Here is a 19,694-nt window from a genome sequence, read left to right on the forward strand (position 1 = left end):
TCAAGTGTCCCACAGATACATGCCATAACCTTATATAGAGATGAAAATTAACTATTGATGTAACTTTTTCTTTTATCAGTTTGACACTGTCAATACAAATACATGACCTTCATGCAGTGTAGTTCTCAAATAAGGTACTACCATCCCAAATCATGTATCTGCACACATAGTCATTTGCAGTGTTTTGTGAACATGAGTTAGAGTGTATTACTAACAAGTTCTTTCTCTTGTTGGCTGTGGTACAGCATTGATTTACAACAGCAGCAATATAGCTCATCATGTGCAGAGACCTGCTTTTTTTTTAAGCAGTGCATGCCCATCTGAAGATGACACACTGCATTGTATCTCCTGAGGAAATGCAGCCTTGTCTTTAGGTCTTTGTCAGGAGGCAACGAATCTCAAGGGGGAGATGTTTGGGGATGGTCCCTATGAGGTCAGATCAGAAAAGGGGATCGTGAGGGAGAATATTTGAAGGAGACAGTCAAAATAACTACAAGAGTTGTAAGACAGTCTACCACAAGTAAAAGCTACAACATCTTAGCAAATGATGCACAGCAGATAACATGAGGGAATATAGGTTAAAAAGGGTTGAAATCTACTTATTTACAGTTTGCAATGACAGATTCCTGAACAGGTTCACTACCCAGAGGAGAATTTGGGAAAGTCTCCATGGTTCTGACTGATGGTTCTGAACCACTTTCTGTTTCTCAAGAGCAAGTCATCTGAAGCAGAGCTAGGCTCCCCTAATGTTGCTGGAGGATGTGTATTTGTGGTTGTCTTCATGGACTCATTAGTAAGGGGTGTGTTTGTTTTCTTGTGTTTTTTAAAGAACTTGTAATTATCTTATTTTTTTTCTCTTTTTTATTCATGAGCATTTGGGAGCAGATATATTTTCTACTAAGCTGCTAATGTTCCTATTACACCAGCTTTTCTCTCTGCAACTGTGTGTTCTTTGTTACTAGCGCTTTAGGGCAGAGCAGCTCATGCCCACACTTTCCTTCTCTGGGTAGTGTGAAGCACATGCACATATTCTGGCCTACTGGGCACTTGGACCAAAAATACAACTGGCATTCTTTAAATGCCTTAAGCAACAGTGTAGTTGTAAACATTTAAACATTTACCTTTGTCAGCTTTTTGCTGGTTGTGTTTTCACTAAGTATTATGGCTAGAATTACTGAACTATTTTAAAAGGAAGGAGTTGTAGAGAAAACTTAAATGTAGATAATTAAAGCCAGCATTTTGGTTATGTTTTTGTTTTTTTCCCTTTGCCTGTGAGAAAAGAAAGTTTTGAGGAGCAAATAAGATTTAAACAGTTTATTCATGATCTAGTTTATGGGCTCTAAAGCAGTTGTGGAGGGTGATCTCATTCCTAAGACTTTGTTCTGGAGTGTTCCCTATGAACTTTAATGAACTTTTTTTTGTTCTCTTTACGGAGGCCCTGGAGATGGGTCTATTTGTCCTTCTGAGCTGCCTCCCTCCGCCACCACCCCCCCCGCCACCGTCCTAGAGCTCTCTTTTTTAGGACTTTGAATGAGAACTCTGTTTTTCAACTTAATATCCTCAGATAGTATTTAAAACTATATAAAAAATATAAATATTTATGGGCCATTTTAAGATATTTAGTGCCTATCAATAATATTACCAAGTAATTAATTTTTTGAATAAATGATTATAGCAGAAGTTTTAAAACAATTTCAAAAATTGCTAATGAAATTACTTTTGTAGCAGTTGAAATATAAGCAGGGGGTGCAGAAACCTATCCTGATTTCATTCTAACACTCCCTGATTCCTGGGAGTGGAAGAATCAGGGAGTGGAGCTATCATGCGTCCCTCTCACATGGCTACTATATATATCCTGCAGCTTCTGGTAGTTTGGCCAGGTGATCTAGTAAAGGGATCACTTACACGTCAGAGGTAACTCTGGACTGCTGTCTACATCTTGATGCGGCCCTCTTTTGTCTGGGAAAGGTCAGTTTAGGTTGTTCTTATGCAGGTTGTGAGGGTGCTTGAGCATAAGTTAAATTTTCCGATGCCAGACCTGACATAGATATTATATATACAGAGCCATCAATTTTATTGACAGAGGGTTGTCCCAGTAGGATTTGCATCTGCTGTTTTTTTGTTTGTTTGTTTACTGAAGCATAGTTGATTTACAAAGTTGTGTTAGTGATTGCAATGTAGTGTACAGCAAAGTGATTCAGTTTTACATGTATATTCTTTTCCATTATGGTTTATTACAAGATATTGAATATAGTTCCCTGTGCTATGCAGTAGGACCTTGTTGTTTGCATCTGCTATTTTATTGCTTCAGGCATTCATCTTTTTTAATTGTCTATTGAATAGTCTAAATGCATTCTGTTTTGAGTTATAAAATGTTAGCTAGGAGAGGTCTTAGAGATCAGGCTGCTGGGGCTATAGCTATCTTTAACAGATTTGGAAACCGAGGAGACAAAATGAAGTTTTATGGCTCAGGTCACAAGTCTGTTGAGGCAAAGCCAGGCGTAGGTGTAGGGGTGCCTGACTCCCCTGGCCTGCCCACTGCCAACATTCCTCATGCTTTATATTCGACTGTGACTGAAGCTTCCATTTTGCATTAAAAAACAAAATGGTGAACAGTTGACAAATAAGATCAGTATAATTAAACACCAAAATATTTGACCAGTAAATGACTGCTTTTGGTTTTTTTGTAATTTAATCTCCGCTAGAGGTGTTTTACAGACTCATCTTAAAATGCATTTGCTTGTGAATTTACCTTATATTATGCATTTCATTAAGTCAGTCATCTTATACTATAGGAGAACACTATATTAAAAATGAAAGGAGCATGGTATATTTTTTCATTGTTCTTGTATAGTCATCTTATAGTTTCTACATATTTAAGAAGCATATTTGCTGCTAGTGATTGTATCTTTTTTGGGGTGGGGAGGAGGATTGGGCATGATATAAACAGTAAATAAGCAAATTGGTTTTATTGTATGTTTAGTTTTTTCCCTTTGTTTGTTTGATCTCTTGCTCTGTTGGTTCTCTCTCTTGCTTTGAAAGCACACCTACTCTGCAGTGAAAAACAAGTGTACTTTTCTGAGTGCCCATAGTTTCTGACCTTTTTTCCATGAAGAAGAAAAGTCTTCTCCTTACTGGCATGGAAATAAAATACTGTTCATGTCTTAAAATGTGTGATTTTTTTTCCTTCTAATTTGACACACTGTATGTGTCAAATAATATTTGCAATGGCAGACTGCTAAACAGAGGTAATAGGAAATAGGAAAATTATTTTGAGCTATTAGGAATTCCTGCTTCCCATTCTCTAATAAACACAGCCAAAAGCAGTCCTACACATAGTGGGCACTGTGGATGGTCACACTGTGTGTCTGCTGTATCAGAAAGGATTATAAACATTATGGTCTGTATTCTTCATATTCATGCTTCAAAGACTCTACCTTGAACTCTGGAATATTTGTTATTAAACATAACTTACCACGTTAGAAATAAAACAAAGCAAATGGACCAGAAGTAGATTCCTTTCTGTTCTTTACCAACAGCACATCTCAAAGCTTTTTATTGTTATAGGTTTTTTTCATGAACTGCTTTTTTTGATGTCCTGTCTGGTAATATAATCAACTCATTAAAATTAAAATCCTATTGATGACTACAACTGGTTTCAGTAGTAAAGCCAGTGGTCTGAAGACATATAATATTACTTAATTTTATATCATTTGGCTAGTATGAACTGTAGTGGCTAAGTTACATATGAACCATGTACAGTACAGGTAGTGTGTACCTAAGTTTCTTTGGTGTGAGTGATCAGAAAACATATGTACATGGACCTGATAATTACTAGTTGAATTAACCCCTGGGGAAATAGATTAACTTTTATAATACTCAATTTTCTCAAATGTAAAAGGAAGGGATAAGTTAAACTCCAGCACAGGATCAAGATTTTAGTAAGTGCTTAATTAAGTGTGGCTACTTTTGATTAACATACAAAGAGGAAAACTGACAATCATAGTCATGGTTGTCTAACTCCATGTCATTGAACTTTAAATGATTAAGGAAGAACCTCCCAAGTAGTATTTTCTTTCGCTTATTTTTTTCGCTTACTCTTTTTCTGTTCCTTATCTTACTTTTTCCTGTACTTAGATCAGCAGCTTAAGACTTCGTTATTCTAAGGCGCAATAAAGTACCATAAAGTTTTCTTCTTCCAAGTTATAAATACGGCTAGTGGTTTTCTTCTCTTTTGGTACAGTGGTATACATGTTCCTAAGCCCTGGGCATGGTTTAACGAACACTTTTTAAATATTAAACCTATTTTTTACTTGTTTTGTTTCCATTGAGACTTCCAGTTTCCCATAACTCCTTCAATGGACCCCTCCCCACACACACGTGTGCTGCTTACTTAAGAATGGAATGATCTTTTGACTGTTTTTGACTTTATGTCCTTGAGCATCACTGTTTTGGCCCCAGAGCTTCAATACAGTGTCAGTGCATGGTCAATGCTCGGCGTATGCTTGCATCCAAAAGAGTCTGTCACTGACAGTTGCGGTGGATTACCCAGACAGGGCCTCTCTGGCCATTTCACTTCACCCCCCGCCACTAAGAATTGAGTGGAGAAAAGTAGAGCCAGTTAGGGTTTTGGTTTGTACTGACGGTAAACAATCTTACTTATTTTTTTCATTTCCTTTTTATCTTAAGAAAAATTTTAACAAAGAAGATTAAGCCAGACAGTCTTATTCCCTGTTAGAAGCTACCTTTAAAGTAGACCATTTGGAATACAGGACATAGGAATAAATAATTGCAAAACTTCTCAATGAGCTTTTTGTGTTTGTCATCTATCTTATGCTTCTCCTTCATTGTAGACATACATTATATAATACTAAATATAATATACACACAGTTTATCCTTCATACTATTGTAGGAAATTGACATTTTTCAACTTAATGACATGAATGAAGGTTTTGAAATACCCATTAACCAGGAATAACCTTTGAGTCTGAAAAAGTTAATATAGTGTTAAAAATGCTTAATTTATAACTACATCAAAGTAAGAGAATGCAACATCCATCCAATGATAAATATAACTAAAGTTGTCATTGATGGAAGAAGAAAATCTCAGTAACAAATATCTATGACATATGTCAAAGGCTTAGAAAACATGGCTTTCCTCCACATATCTGCTTTTCCTATTTGCTAGTTTTAATTTCTTAATGATATAACGATAGAATATTTATAATAGTAAATGTTAGGTAAAAGTTGGGTAGCAGGGCTTCCCTGGTGGCGCAGTGGTTGAGAGTCTGCCTGCTGATGGAGGGGACACGGGTTCGTGCCCCGGTCCAGGAAGATCCCACATGCCGCGGAGCGGCTGGGCCCGTGAGCCATGGCCACTGAGCCTGCGTGTCCGGAGCCTGTGCTCCGCCACGGGAGAGGCCACAACAGTGAGAGGCCCACGTACCGCAAAAAAAAAAAAAAAAAAAAGTTGGGTAGCATATTATTTGACATATTATTGTTTATATTTGTTAATTGCTTATACCTCTGAAAGCTCTTTACATGTTACATGTAATAAACATGGACTTTGTCCTAAAAAGACAAGAATTAGAAACAGAAATATAAATAGGTTGTACAATTCATATATAGAAAAGCATTTTTATCTATTTTGCTTACTAATAGCACGAATCTGAATTAAGAGGATGTGTGTAAAGGTGAATGTTTCCCTGATGGATGTGTTGTGTCTGAAATAATTCTAAAAATAGTATGGAGGGTAATCTCTTTCCTGCCCTCCTACGTGAGCATTAACTGTAAACAATGATATATTTAATCAATAGATAAAACCTCAGTAAGGGAAGCAGAGCTGTTTCTGACAGTTACCTAGATATCTAACGTAAATTTGGTTTAGAAAGCTTTTGGTGGGGCCACTCACCTTTTATATCAGGGTTCAGTCAGCTGCTTCCATCAACAGTGGCCTGAACCACTGAATTATCTAGCATAATAAGAAGTCTGGAGGTTGATATTCCAGGGCTGGGACAGCAGAGGTTCAGGCTTTTTTCTGGTGACCTTGGAGTGCTGGCTTTCCTGCCCATGCCCATAGCTCCAAGGTATCACAAGACTGTTGCCTCCGTTAATGATTTTTGAACTAGTTCATCTCTAAAATACTTTCCTTTTGCCTCACAAAATTATTTAAACCCCCTAGACTGTCCTTAGTTTACATGATTTCGTTCTAATAAAGTACTCAGGGGATTTGCAGTTTAGTGGTGCCTGTGGGTCAAAGCATATTTAGGTTCTCTGAATGATGACTCTTAATTTGGGAGGGAGAGAATGCTGGTAGCCCAGGACCATATCTGCTCAAACTTTGGTTTCTTCACACATGTTTAACGCTATCCTTTGGCCATTTTAAGTTCGTGATCTTACGTTTAGAAAAAGCAGCAAAGAAAGAAATAGATGAGCCAACAAGGTAGAGTCAGCCAGTACCCAGTCACTGGCGCTGGGTGGTCTGGACAAGGGCTGGCCAGTGGTTACCTCCCTATCAGTACCAATCCGATACCAGCATCAAGACTTTTGGCCAGTCCTCCCCTGTAGCATGGGCCTGAAAACTGTTTTCAGCAGCGTCCAAATTTGTTGCCATTGACCTGCAAATAGGATTTTTGGATTTCAGCTAACCATTTACTCTCTGTAGCATTTGGGATTTGGAGAGTGAGGTACAATTCATGAGTAATTCCCTAATCATCCTTTAGCCTTATTAACAATGCTGTTAATCCTTTACCTGTTCTACTTAGCCAGAAGGACTGGAGTGTTCTTATTGCTCTTTTCTTTTTAATCTCTTGCCTCTCTATGATAATAATAAACTATCACCACCATATTATAGTTACTACCTAATAAGGTAATATTTCTGAGCGCTTACCCTGTTTAAGTGCTTAACATGTATCAACTAAGTTAATCTTCACAGCAACACAATGAGGTTTATCATCTCTACCTGACAGATGAGCACACTGAGGCCCAGAATAACTGGCCCACGGTCACGTATTGGGTTGGCCAAAAGGTTCATTCGGTTGATGAATACGTTGTTCAATAAAGTTCTTGGTGAAAGTGAAAAATGTGTCTACTTAAAACCAAATGACCTTTTCGGCCAACCAATACCTAGTAAGTGGTAGAACCAGGATACAAAGCTGCAAGCCAAGAATGGTGAAATGATGTAAAGCCAGGTGAGCATTGGGAAGAAATGAAGGGAAAAGCCTGGCTCTTTCATAGTTCAGTGTAATTAATAATTTTTTGATAGTTTGCTTTGTTTAAGGAGGAAATCAGAATGAGTCAATTGCATGTGATGGGCCGTGTGACTTTCTTTTCTCCCTCTGTGTCTTTCTGTGTGTATTGAAGCCCTTTTAATGCCCTAAAACACAATAGATTGTGTCTGATCATTGTTAGAGAGGTTTGTTTGTTAGAAAATCACGAGCTGTTTCCTCAAGAGAGAAATTAAATAAAAGTGTCTGATGTTCACTTTAGTGTGTTTTTTTTTGGTTTTTTTTTAAAGAAGATGTTGGGGGTAGGAGTTTATTTATTTATTTTTGCTATGTTGCGTCTTCATTTCTGTGCGAGGGCTTTCTCTAGTTGTGGCAAGCGGGGGCCACTCTTCATCGCGGTGTGTGGGCCTCTCACTGTCGAGGTCTCTCTTGTTGCAGAGCACAGGCTCCAGACGCACAGGCTCAGTAGTTGTGGCTCATGGGACTAGTTGCTCTGCCGCATGTAGGATCCTCCCATACCGGAGCTCGAACCCATGTCCCCTGCATTAGCAGGCAGATTCTCAACCACTGCATCACCAGGGAAGCCCAGTGTTTGTTTTTAACAAAGCCCTAAAGAGACACCTAGTCTCATAGGAGAAAGTGGTTGTATAAAGTCTGGTGCCCTGGTCTTCCCTGGTGGCGCAGTGGTTGGGAGTCCGCCTGCCGATGCAGGGGATGCGGGCTCGTGCCCCAGTTCGGGAGGATCCCACGTGCCGAGGAGCGGCTGGGCCCGTGGGCCATGGCTGCTGGGCCTGCGCGTCCGGAGCCTGTGCTCCGCGGCGGGAGAGGCCGCGGCGGTGAGAGGCCCACATACCACATAAAAAAAAAAAGTCTGGTGCCCTGTGGTTTTTTTTCCTTCCAAACAAATATTTTTCCTCACTTTCATTATTAAAAGTAGTACATGCTATATATGTATAACTGATTCACTTTGCTGTACACCTGAAACAAACACAACATTGTAAATCAACTATACTTCAATTAAAAAAAAAATAGTACATGATAGCAGACTCACAGAGAATAAACTAGTGGCTACCAGTGGGGACAGGGACGGGGGGTGGGGCAATATAGGGGCAGGGGATTAAGAGGTACAAACTGTTAGGTATAAAATAAGCTATAAGAATATATTGTACAGCACAAGGAATATAGCCAATATTTTATAATAACTATAAATGGCATATAACCTTTAAAAATTGTGAATCTCTGTACTGTACACTTGTAACTTATATAATATTGTACACCGGCTGTACCTCAGTTAAAAAAAATAGCACATACTCATTGTAAAGATCTTAAAAAAGTAAAATTCTGCAATCCCAATACTCAGGATTAACTGTATACAACTTGAAATATATATTTCTGAATACCATTCTTGGTCTGTAAACACATGCAAATATATATCTTTCTTTTTTCTTTTAAACACAAAATTAGTAATCTCTTTTGACACAAAACTATATCTTGGACATCTTTTCCTGTTACTATCCTTTTCAAAGGCTTCAGAATATTTCATTGTATGGATACACCTAAATTTATTTAAACAGTCCATTCTGCCCTTAAAAAAATGTGTAAACACATGCTTCTATAATCGTTTTTTTTCTATAATCTTTTAGTTTGAGTTGAAATTCATTTTAATATCACTCTTTCTTCTTTGAACTTCATTTTTTGTGTCTATAAAATGTGGAATTTGAACTAGTTCTTTAAGATATCTTCCAGCTCAACATTCTACAATTTCTAATTCGCTCAGTGAATTTTTAGAACTGCTAGCTGCTCCCATAATATTGCCAACCATCTTCCTCACCCTAGGCCCATCTCCTGCTCACCCAGGCCTTGCTTCCTTTTGCCACCTGCTTGAGGGAGGTGAAGCTCTGCCTCTAGAACATGGCAGGTGGCTCAGGAGAGAATAAGGAGCCACAGCTCTGGGCTTAGGTGGCCAGGCTTTGGGCCAGTGGTGATAATGTGGCAGTAACAGTGGGCAGAGAGCAATGTAAGACCATGGTGCCCGTCTTTTGTGAATGTGTCCTTCCCAAACCCCTGGGAGTAGTTCTGAGACCAATATCACTGCTGACACTACATTTGAAGACGAGGTGGCACTAGAGAGATAGTGGCCCAGGACTTTGGAGAGAGTGGTGGAATTGCTGTCAGCTGCTGTTGGGACAGTTCCAGAGCTCCTCTAGGATTGAGCTTTTCTTCTCTCTTGGCTTCTCATTCATTGCTGGAAAGGGGTAGCCTCCTCTCTGGCTGTAGCTGATGGGACCCAAATCAATCATTTTGATTTTCTGTCCTAGAAATGACATGACGAAGTGGTACTGAAACTGGAACTTGGAGCTAGTGATTCTGAAACTTGGCTGTGTGTTAGGATCGCCTGCATATGTTTCTAAAAGCACATACCTGTGCTGTACATGGTAGAGTTTGAGTCACTAGATCCGAAGAAGGACCTGGGCATGTATAGTCTTGAAAAGTTCCCAAGGTGGATGTGGATCATCATCTAAGTTTGAGAAGCAATGGACTAGCACCGGTGCCCAACCTTTTTGGCACCAGGGACTGGTTTCGTGGAAGACAGTTTTTCCATGGACGGGGCGGGGATGGTTCGAGCGGTAATGCGAGCGACAGGGAGTGATGGGGAGCGGAAGATGAAGCTTCAGTCGCTCGCCTGCTGCTCCCCTCCTACTGTGTGGTCCGGTTCCTAACAGGCCACGGACTGGTACCCAGTCCACGGCCCGGGGGTTGGGGCACCAACTCAGAATACCATCCTGTTCACTTTTTTTAAAAAAAATAATTAATTAATTTGTTTATTTACTTTTGGCTGCGTTGGGTCTTCATTGCTGTGTGTGGGCTTCCTCTAGTTGGAGCGAGCGGGGGCTACTCTTCCTTGCGGTGCACAGGCTTCTCATTGCAGTGGCTTCTCTTGTTGCAGAGCACGGGCTCTAGGCGCTCAGGCTTCAGTAGTTGTGGCTCACGGGCTCTAGAGTGCAGCCTCAGTAGTTGTAGCACACGGGCTTAGTTGCTTCACAGCATGTGGAATCTTCCCAGAGCAGGGCTCGAACCCATATCCCCTGCATTGGCAGGTGGATTCTTAACCACTGAGCCACCAGGGAAGTCCCATCCTCTTCACTTCTAATGATCCCCCCACCTCAAGGAAGCAGGATGGAGGGTGGAATGGTCCTTTAGGAATCTGGATGTTGAGACTATGACCTTTTCTCCTGTTTGCTCTGTGCCCAAGTTAACCTTTCTAAGCCTTGATTTTCTCCAATAGAGAACTCTGGTCCCTTCCAAAAGTAAGATTATGAACTCCTTTTGTATTTATATTTATGCAATAAATATTTAGTAGCTGCCCACTTAGCACCAGACACTTTGCTAAGTGCTGTGCAGTCGTGTAGTGAGTGGTTCTCCCAATTAGGAAAACAGCTTGGGATAGAGAAACAGACACAGGCTTTGTTGAAGTTAGTCTTGGGTGTAAACCCAGTCTCTGCTGTTGCAGCTGGGTGCCCTGTCCACGTTATTTTTCTTCCCTAAGCCTCAGTTTCTTCCTCTCAAAAATGAGAATAACATTACCTATTCCATAGGGCTATTCTGAAGGTTATATTAAATAATTATTAGGTTCCTACCCTTCCCATTCTTTAGCTTTGCCACTTTGGCTAAAGACCAAAAACTACACATGACCTAAGGATAGAGACTGCATCTTAGGATTTTTTGAATCCCCTGTGTTGCCTGAAAAGTTGATACATCCTCATTCTGATACGCGAGTTGAAATACCATTTAGCATAGGTACATGGCAGTAGAGCACATTGTCAAAGAATCACCCATGTGCAGAGAGCCAAATTCGAAGGCTTCTCCACACCAACAAGCAATTCTCAGATGCCAGCAGAGTCCGAGAGTTCAACTCAGTTCTGTCACCTTCTACCCGGAGATAGAATCAAATTCCACAGGTAAAGGCCTTAGTCCAACAAGACTGCCTTCCACTTCCTACACCAGTAACAAGCCCGGGTTGTTAACCTGTGCTTCTGACCAACTGGCTATAAATCAGAGGTCCCGACGTCCCCCTCTTCAGGTTCAATTAGAATGGCTCACAGAACTCAGAAAAACCATTTACTCACTAGATTACCAATATATTATAAAATGAAACAAATCGATAGCCAGATGAAGAGATACATAGGCGAGGTCCCAAACAAAGGAACTTTTGTCCTCATGGAGTTTGGGGTCCAGCATGAGTGGCACAAGGAAGCATTGTGGTTCCCCAACATGGAAGCTCTCTGAAAAGGGACAAAAAGCTGTCCTTTGGGGTTTTATGGAGGCTTCATTACATAGTCATGACTGACTAAATCATTGGCCGTTGGTGATCGATTTAACCTCCAGCCCCTTACCCTCCCCAGAGGTCAGCGATGGGAGTGAAAGTTCCAGCCCTCTAATCACATAGTTGGCTCCAGGGACATCCAGCTCCCCTCCTTATGTGCTTTATAAAAGTCACCTCATTGACATAGCAAAAGACACCTTTATCCCTCTCAACACTTCAGAAATTGCAAGGGTTTGGGGAGCTGTGCAGGAACCTGGATGAAGACCAAATATATAGGAGAACTATATTTTGGTCTTTGGAATGACCAAATATATATTTTGCTTATAAATCACAATTTTGCATACACTCATTTGGACAAGACAGTGTATACGTAAATAGCGTTCAGGAAATCCCGGTATTAAACGCTTTTCTTCTCTTACCTCTTTGAGTCTTAGGTTCCTCAACTGTACACTGAGTGGGTTAGACTATCTTCTATGTTCTTTCTTGTTCTGACTAGCTTATGATGTTATGACATGTAGACACATTTTAAAAAATGAACATTGTGGTATTTTTAATTAAAACAGTAATTAACTGCTTCAATAATAGAAGTTCTATTTAAAAATTCTCTTTACCTTAATGAGACTCTGTGATCTTTTCCTGTCTTTTTTCCCAGGCCTTGCTTTTCTACAAAGTTGTGTTCAATATGTGTGCTCAATTTTGAGTTCTTCCTACTTTTCAGTGTTACTATAGAGTGTTCCAAGTGTATCAGCATGGAAACTTTTGAATTCATATTGTTGATAAGTTAGGGAGCTTATTCCTTGAGAGACTGAACTTGAACTGTTAGAGTAGTTTTTCTGTTTTTGAATCTGTGGATCTTGACTAACATCTTAAAAATAATGACGTAACGGGGCTTCCCTGGTGGCACAGTGGTTGAGAATCTGCCTGATAATGCAGGGGACACGGGTTCGAGCCCTGGTCTGGGAGGATCCCATATGCCGCGGAGCAACTAGGCCCGTGAGCTACAACTACTGAGCCTGCACGTCTGGAGCCTGTGCTCCGTGACAAGAGAGGCTGCGATAGTGAGAGGCCCGCGCACCGCGATGAAGAGTGGCCCCCGCTTGCCACAACTAGAGAAAGCCTTCGCACAGAAACGAAGACACAACACAGCCAAAAATAAATAAATAAAAAATAAATAAAAATAATAATAATGACATAACAGTTTTCCAAGGCAATATTAAAGCAAAAAAACCCAAATGGGACCTAATCAAACTTATAAGCTTTTGCACAACAAAGGAAACCATCAACAAAATGAAAAGATAGACTAAAGAATGGGAGAAAATATTTGCAGACAATACGACCGACAAGGGATTAATTTCCCAAATATACAAACAGCTCATACAACTCAATAACAAAAAAACAAACAGCCCAATTAAAAATGGGCAGAACCTTATATAGACATTTCTCCAAAGAAGACATACAGATGGCCACTAGTCACATGAAAAGATACTCAACATTATTAATTATTAGAGAAACGCAAATCAAAATTACAATGAGGTACCATCTCATACCAGTCAGGATGGCCATCATTAAAAAGTCCACAAAGAACAAATGCTGGAGAGGGTGTGGAGAAAAGGGAACCCTCCTACACTGTTGGTGGGAGTGTAAATTGTGCAGCCACTATGGAAAACAGTGTGGAGATTCCTCAAAAAACTAAAAATAGAGTTGCCATATGATCCAGCCATCCCACTCTTGGGCATATATCCAGATAAAACTATAATTGGAAAAGATATGCATATTCCAGTGTTCATAGCAGCACTATTCACAATAGCCAAAGCATGGAAGCAACTTAAATATCCATCAACAGATGAATGGATAAAGAAGATGTGGTGTGTGTCTGTGTATATATATCTATATATCTATATCTATCTATATATCTATATCTATCTATATATATACACAATGGAATATTACTCAGCCATAAAAAAGAATGAAACAATGCCATTTTCAGCAACATGGATGGACCTAGAGATTATCATACTAAGTGAAGTCAGACAGAGAAAGACAAATACCATATGATATCACTTATATGTGGAATCTAAAATATGACACAAATGAACTTATCTACAAAACAGAAACAGACACACAGACATGGAGAACAGACTTGTGGTTGCCAAGGGGGAGTGGGGGTGGGGAGGGATAAATTAGGAGTTTGGGATTAGCAGATACAAACTATTATATATAAAATAGATAAACAACAAGGTCCTACTGTATAGCACAGGGAACTACATTCAATGTCTTGTAATAAATTATAATGGAAACGAATATTAAAAAGTATATATACATACGCATATATATAACTGAATCACTTTGCTATACACCAGAAACTAACACAACATTGTAAATCAACTATACTTCAATAAAAAAATAATAATGACATAGAATGGAATTGAAAATATCAGTGGTTTCATAAATGTTTGTTTCAGTTTATATTTGTGTGTAGATGTGTGTTTGCTGGTTAGTCATGGACTGCTTAGGTTCCCAAAACTAAGACCTTAAGTGAAATATAACCATGTATCCCCTCTGCCCAGGATGGATGTGTAAGAAACAAGTTTTTACCATAGTGATAACTTTAAAAATCCACTTAAATATAAATAGGTAAACCATATTCCATACCAAATAAAGCACAGAGGGGAAAAAAACCTTACGTGTAAAGGGTATACATTTTTTAGTTCTTTGGTTCACATGCTTGCCTACGCTTTTCCTTTGGCCTTCGGCCTTCTATTACATCAGCTAGCTTCTACCTGAGGAAAGCTAAAACACAAACACAGTCCACATGTGAGAAGCCATTATTTTATAATTAGCTGCCTTCAATTCATTTTATGATTCTGTGTTTATTCTTGATGTTCAAAGCAGCATTCATTTAATCATTTAATCCCTCCTCTCCTTTTCCTCATCAGCAGTCATCTCATTCAGCTATAACTTTTCCCTGCTCAGTCATCTTCTTAAAACACTCATGCAGGCACTCACACCTACACCCACAGCTACTTTCAGTTAATTCAGAGGCTTTCTTAGGGGATGACTCAGCATGATTCATCAGCCTGTCTCTTTGGTGAACCCGTGTTACCAAGTAGCCAATGTATTTTTAATAGTTAACCCATCGCATAGGCTAAACAAGATTCAGGTTTCTTCTAGTTTACTGTTGTAGTCCAGCTCAGTTACAATAAGTATCCAGGCATGTATCAGGATAGGATAAAAGATTATGGAATTGAGGTTTAGAATGAAGGGATTCCCAGGACTGGAAGAAATTCCTGTGATTCAGAAGTAAAAGAAGGTTATTTTAAATTTAGTTCCGTTCATTTACAGAGTAAATTTTGTTTAAGCAGTAGTTGATACTGAGAAAGTCATATTAACCGATAAGAGGAGGAAAGGTCACAGCCTGAGGATCACATAATGTCAGTCGAAACCAAATGGACACCATGATGTTTGTTTTCACCTCTTTGTAATGAAGTGTGTTGTGAACTTTGGACAGTGCCTAAACTATGTTCCAGAAGGTCTTTTATGGAAAGCCTCCTCACCATGATGTACTTCAGTTATTAAAAGTGCATAAGAACTGAGTTACATGAGTGAATTATTGATATATCCCTAGTGGCAGGACCCCACTTGAGAGTGGGGATTACTCTAGTTCCCAGTCATTGGTGGTGTTTCCTGGAGCCTTGGTGGAGACTAAAGCAGAGTAGAGATCCAGGGGACAACTGGTGCTGGTTTCTCTGGTAACCAGAGAACTGGTAACAGGTAGTTATAATGGCTTGTCCTGACATCTCTACATTGCTGCCTGTTTTCATGTTGTACTTTTGCATCTAGTGACATGATGCATACATTTGCCTGAGTTTCTCAGTTGGTCTTGGAGGGCAGCTGTGAAAGTATAATGTTTGAAAATGTCTCATTGAGATCTTACTACATGATACACTTGCTTTTGTATTGCCTTTCAGAATTAAAGCGATAGAGAGTCCAAACAAAGAAGATGATACCCAGTGGCTGACCTACTGGGTAGTGTATGGTGTGTTCAGCATTGCCGAATTCTTCTCTGACCTCTTCCTGTCATGGTTCCCCTTCTACTACATGCTGAAGGTACGTTGGCTTTCCTGAACTGCCATTTTCTTCCATCTGTGTTTTTGCTTTGCTCCCTACCCCTAAAATAAACTCCATCTCAGGACCTATATACAAGGAATAGGAACAGATGCTTGAATGTTGGACATCTGTGGCTCTGCCTCAGATTAATAAACAGGAAGACAGGATTCAACATGTCTAACTTATTTTGTATATTATCTTGGAAACAGCCAAAGCAATTGTGTCTTTACAGTGTGTTTGATAATAATAAAAGACGGAAATACTGTGAACTAGCACAAGCATTGCTCTTTGCCAAGATCCTCTCTTCATGCTCTGTTGTCTGTGTTTGATGCGTCAACATTGCAAATTTTACCAAGTCATCAGTTATTCACAGTGGTGTGCTGGAGTCATTATTTCTGGAAAAAAATACTTATTTCTTAATCGGTTTGGAAACAGCAGACGTGAAATGGGCTCTCTGAGGAAGTCATTTTAATAACTCTGGCAGGTGCAGTCGTCTGGGATCAGCCCTGCCAAGCGTTGTTTGCCAGAGAACTCTCCTCGGCTACTACTGTGTGAGGAAAGGGAGTAGGACGTTGAACTCGTCCCTAATGGCACCTGTATCAACTCCAGCCTTGGCCTCCAAGGCACATGACAATGAAAAGTTTGCATCTTTTGATAGATAGAGTGGTTGGTTCTTTTTCTCTAAATGGGACAGACTGTCTTCAGTTGATTCCTCAGGTGTCTTCCATGGAAGAGGCTTGCTTCCGGTTAGTTGCATAGGATGTAAATAGTTCCTCAGGTTCACCGACCCAGACTTCCCAAGCTGCCGAGGGTGGTGAGTCCAGCTCTTATGAATTCTGGGTCCTCTTCTTTTCCCTCATACTCTTAAGTATTTGCTTTAGTAAGGGTTACACATGACATAGTTTAAAGACTCAAATAGCTCTGGAAGAGTTTTGATGATCTACACTCCTGCCCCTTATATTGCCTTTCCTTAAAAGCAACCGCTGTCCCTTCATTTATGACAGATTATTTTGTCATTTACCTCTGTTTCTAAATAATATCCTGGTTTAGTTACCTTTTAATTTTTATGTTTTACACGTTAGCTCTTTTATTTATTTATTTATTTGGCTGTGCCAGGTCTTAGTTGCGGCATATCTGCGGGATCTAGTTCCCTGACAAGGGATAGAACCTGGGCCCTCTGCATTGGGAGCACAGAGTTTTAACCACTGGACCACCAAGGGAAGTCCCTACACATTAGCCCTTGATTCCCACCAGAAGATAAGGATTTGGCTTTCTTTCCTCCTTCCTCCCTGCCACACATGCAGGCTTGATAGTAATAAAAGATGTCCTCATCTTCCTCAGGGATAATTTTGGTTAGATAGGGCTTCACCGCTTTTATTATTATGACTTGTTAAGCACTGTTTAGTTGGGCCATATAGTATATATATAATGTACATGCAGTGTTACTGCAGTTTTTTATTTTCCCCGGAATCAATAATTGTTTCCTTATTTCTGTATTTAGGCCTATTTTGAGTGTCCTTGTTATTTTAATTTGTCCTAATGTCTACATTTCTACTTACTTGCTTTTTAAATTTTCTATCTGAAGAAATGTAGTTACAGGAAATTAGATAGCGGAAGCTCTGTCATCCTTTGGTCTCCTTCCCCGCAGCCGCCACTACGTTGATATTACCTTGATTTTTAATTCTTGCTAATTATGGATGTATTTTTTCTTTTCCTCTGGCCTTACCTATTTTTCAAACATATTTATTTGTATTTTCCTTCTTTCTGGGAGATTTTCTCAATCCGATCTTCCAATTTTCAGTTTTGTTCCATTCTGCTGTTTATGCCATACATTGTGTTATTTCAGTTGTTATATTTTTCATACCTAGTAGTTTTGCTTGGCTCTTCCCTATGTTTTCTTGTTCTTCTTTCATGTTGCTGTATTTCTTTTAGTATAGCTGTTTTTAAATTCTTGGTCATTCACTTCTAAAATTTCTGCTGCTGATAGAATCTGTAGTTGATTGTGTTGTCTCTGTTTTGAACTGGTTGTACTTTTCAAATACCTTGTTATTTTGGCCTGTAAGTTCCTTCTCCTCCAGGAGTATCAGCTGTTCCATCGGGTGTTAGAATGGAGGAGGCCACACCCTGATCCATGCTAGTCCATAAGCTCAGGGTAGGGGTGTGTGAGTCCTAGGGTGGGGACCCCCAGGCAGGAGAGCCACAGTTGATTCCCTTCCCCCACTAAACAGCTCTTCAGGTGCAGGTGTCACCCTTTGCTCCCCCAGCAGCACTAGAAGCAGGTGCTCCTAAGTTGGAATTCACAGCTCTAGGGGTTGGAGCAGGAGGGCTTGAGGAGGAACTGCCCTGGCTACTTAGTCCCTAGCTGTTCTCCTTAGTGCCTCACAAGGCAGGACTTCTATGCCAAAACCTCTGTTTTAGAAAAAGTATAGAATGTTTTTTAACTTGGAGGTATAGAAACAAGACAGAAATTTCTATATGACAGTGGGCAGTATAAGCAAAGATAAAATCATGACAGACTAGGAGGATGTATTTAGAACACTTACACCAGATAAGGAATTAATATCCAGAATATATAAAAACATTTACAAGTAAGAAGAAAAGGAGAAAAATGAACAAAGGTTATAAATAGACATTTCACAGAAGAGAAGAAAATATGAGTAGTCAGTGATCTGGGAAATGTGAGTTAAAATAGTGAAATACCATATTTTGCTCATTACATTGGCAGGTATTTAAAAGGTTGAGGATATCTGGTATTGGTGAATATATTGGGAAATGGATGTGTGGTGGTAATGCTATAAATTGGAATAGCCTTTTTAAAGGAGGCTTTGACAGTTTCTTGTCAAAATGAAAAATGATACTCTAGCAGTTCTAAGCATCCACCCTAGGAAATATTCACCACGAATAAGAGAGCTGCATAAGGACATTTACTGCAGCATTTTTGGTTATAAATAAAAATTATTAAAAAAAAAAAAAAAACCCTGCAGGGTCTGTCAACTGGTAACTGGTTAAATGAATTAATAGTACATCCATACAGTTAAATGAAATGAAATGATCCATTTGTAGATATAGAAATTTTGCATAATTCATTAATTATAAAAAATTATAGAATATTACAGTATGAAACCACTTATGGTAAAAAAAAAGCTAAATAGTTTAAAAGTTTAAATGAAAACATGGATATTCTCTTAATTTTGAATACTGTTACCACAGAACGCCTGTAACACAGCAGAAAATTTTTCCTTCAAAACAAATGGGAAAATAGTTGGTCTGTGGGAAGATTTAAGATTCCAGAGATTGCTGGATTTTTCGTGTGTTTTTGTTATCCAAAGATATTTAGCATTTATAAAAATAATTTTATAATCTTTAATTTGAATGTCCATATTTTAAACTTAAAATATTTGTGAACCCCTTAATAAGAGCCATCTTGTGGTCTCTAACAGAAGGAAACTGGGCTTTTGCCTTGGGCCCCACTGCTTGCCCTGAACAGTATCCCGTCAGCAGAACCACTCACACCAGTATCTGACCTCAGACTTCCGAAACACAAGCCCGACTTCAGCCTGCTCCTGATCGCCTCTGCTAATGGAGGCCCCTTGAGGTAGAAAGTATCCAAAATAAAAGATAATCACCAAGTCATTTATATTTGATTTTGAAGTACATTACAAAAATTGCTTTGCAACAAATTTGCCTCCCTAATGGTAAAACAAATGCACATCCATTAGTAGTGAGTGTCCAGCTGTTTGATGTCACGGCGTCCAGAATGAGAGAGTGAATTTACCGTGTATGTTCCAAATAGATAATATACTTGAGATGATTGAAAATTGATTATGCTGTCAATAAAAATGCTTTCTTCCTGCATTAGTGGCGTATTCTGAGTGGCTTCAGTGAACTGACTGAGAAAAGGTCTCTGAATTGCAGAGTGTGTAGGAGAATATCCCATTTTAAGGACTAGCATAGATCGTACCTGTGCCATTGCTACAATCACAAGGTGATTGTGTGGGAGGATGAAAAGGAGACCTGCAACTAAGGCCATGTTTAC

The 19,694-nt window shown here is 39.4% G+C and overlaps 1 protein-coding gene across 1 annotated transcript in view; it reads left to right on the forward strand.

Moving 5' to 3' along the window:
- Positions 1–19,694, forward strand: part of REEP5 (receptor accessory protein 5) — a 43,445-nt gene that overhangs the window by 10,429 nt on the left and 13,322 nt on the right. The window contains exon 3 of the mRNA XM_029218093.1: positions 15,520–15,658. Coding sequence (XP_029073926.1) covers positions 15,520–15,658 — 139 coding nt within the window. The remainder of the gene's footprint in view (positions 1–15,519; positions 15,659–19,694) is intronic.

The sequence above is a fragment of the Monodon monoceros genome, unplaced genomic scaffold, assembly GCF_005190385.1.
Source record: "Monodon monoceros isolate NGI ecotype Baffin Bay Population unplaced genomic scaffold, NGI_Narwhal_1 Super_Scaffold_12, whole genome shotgun sequence".
Taxonomy (NCBI): domain Eukaryota; kingdom Metazoa; phylum Chordata; class Mammalia; order Artiodactyla; family Monodontidae; genus Monodon; species Monodon monoceros.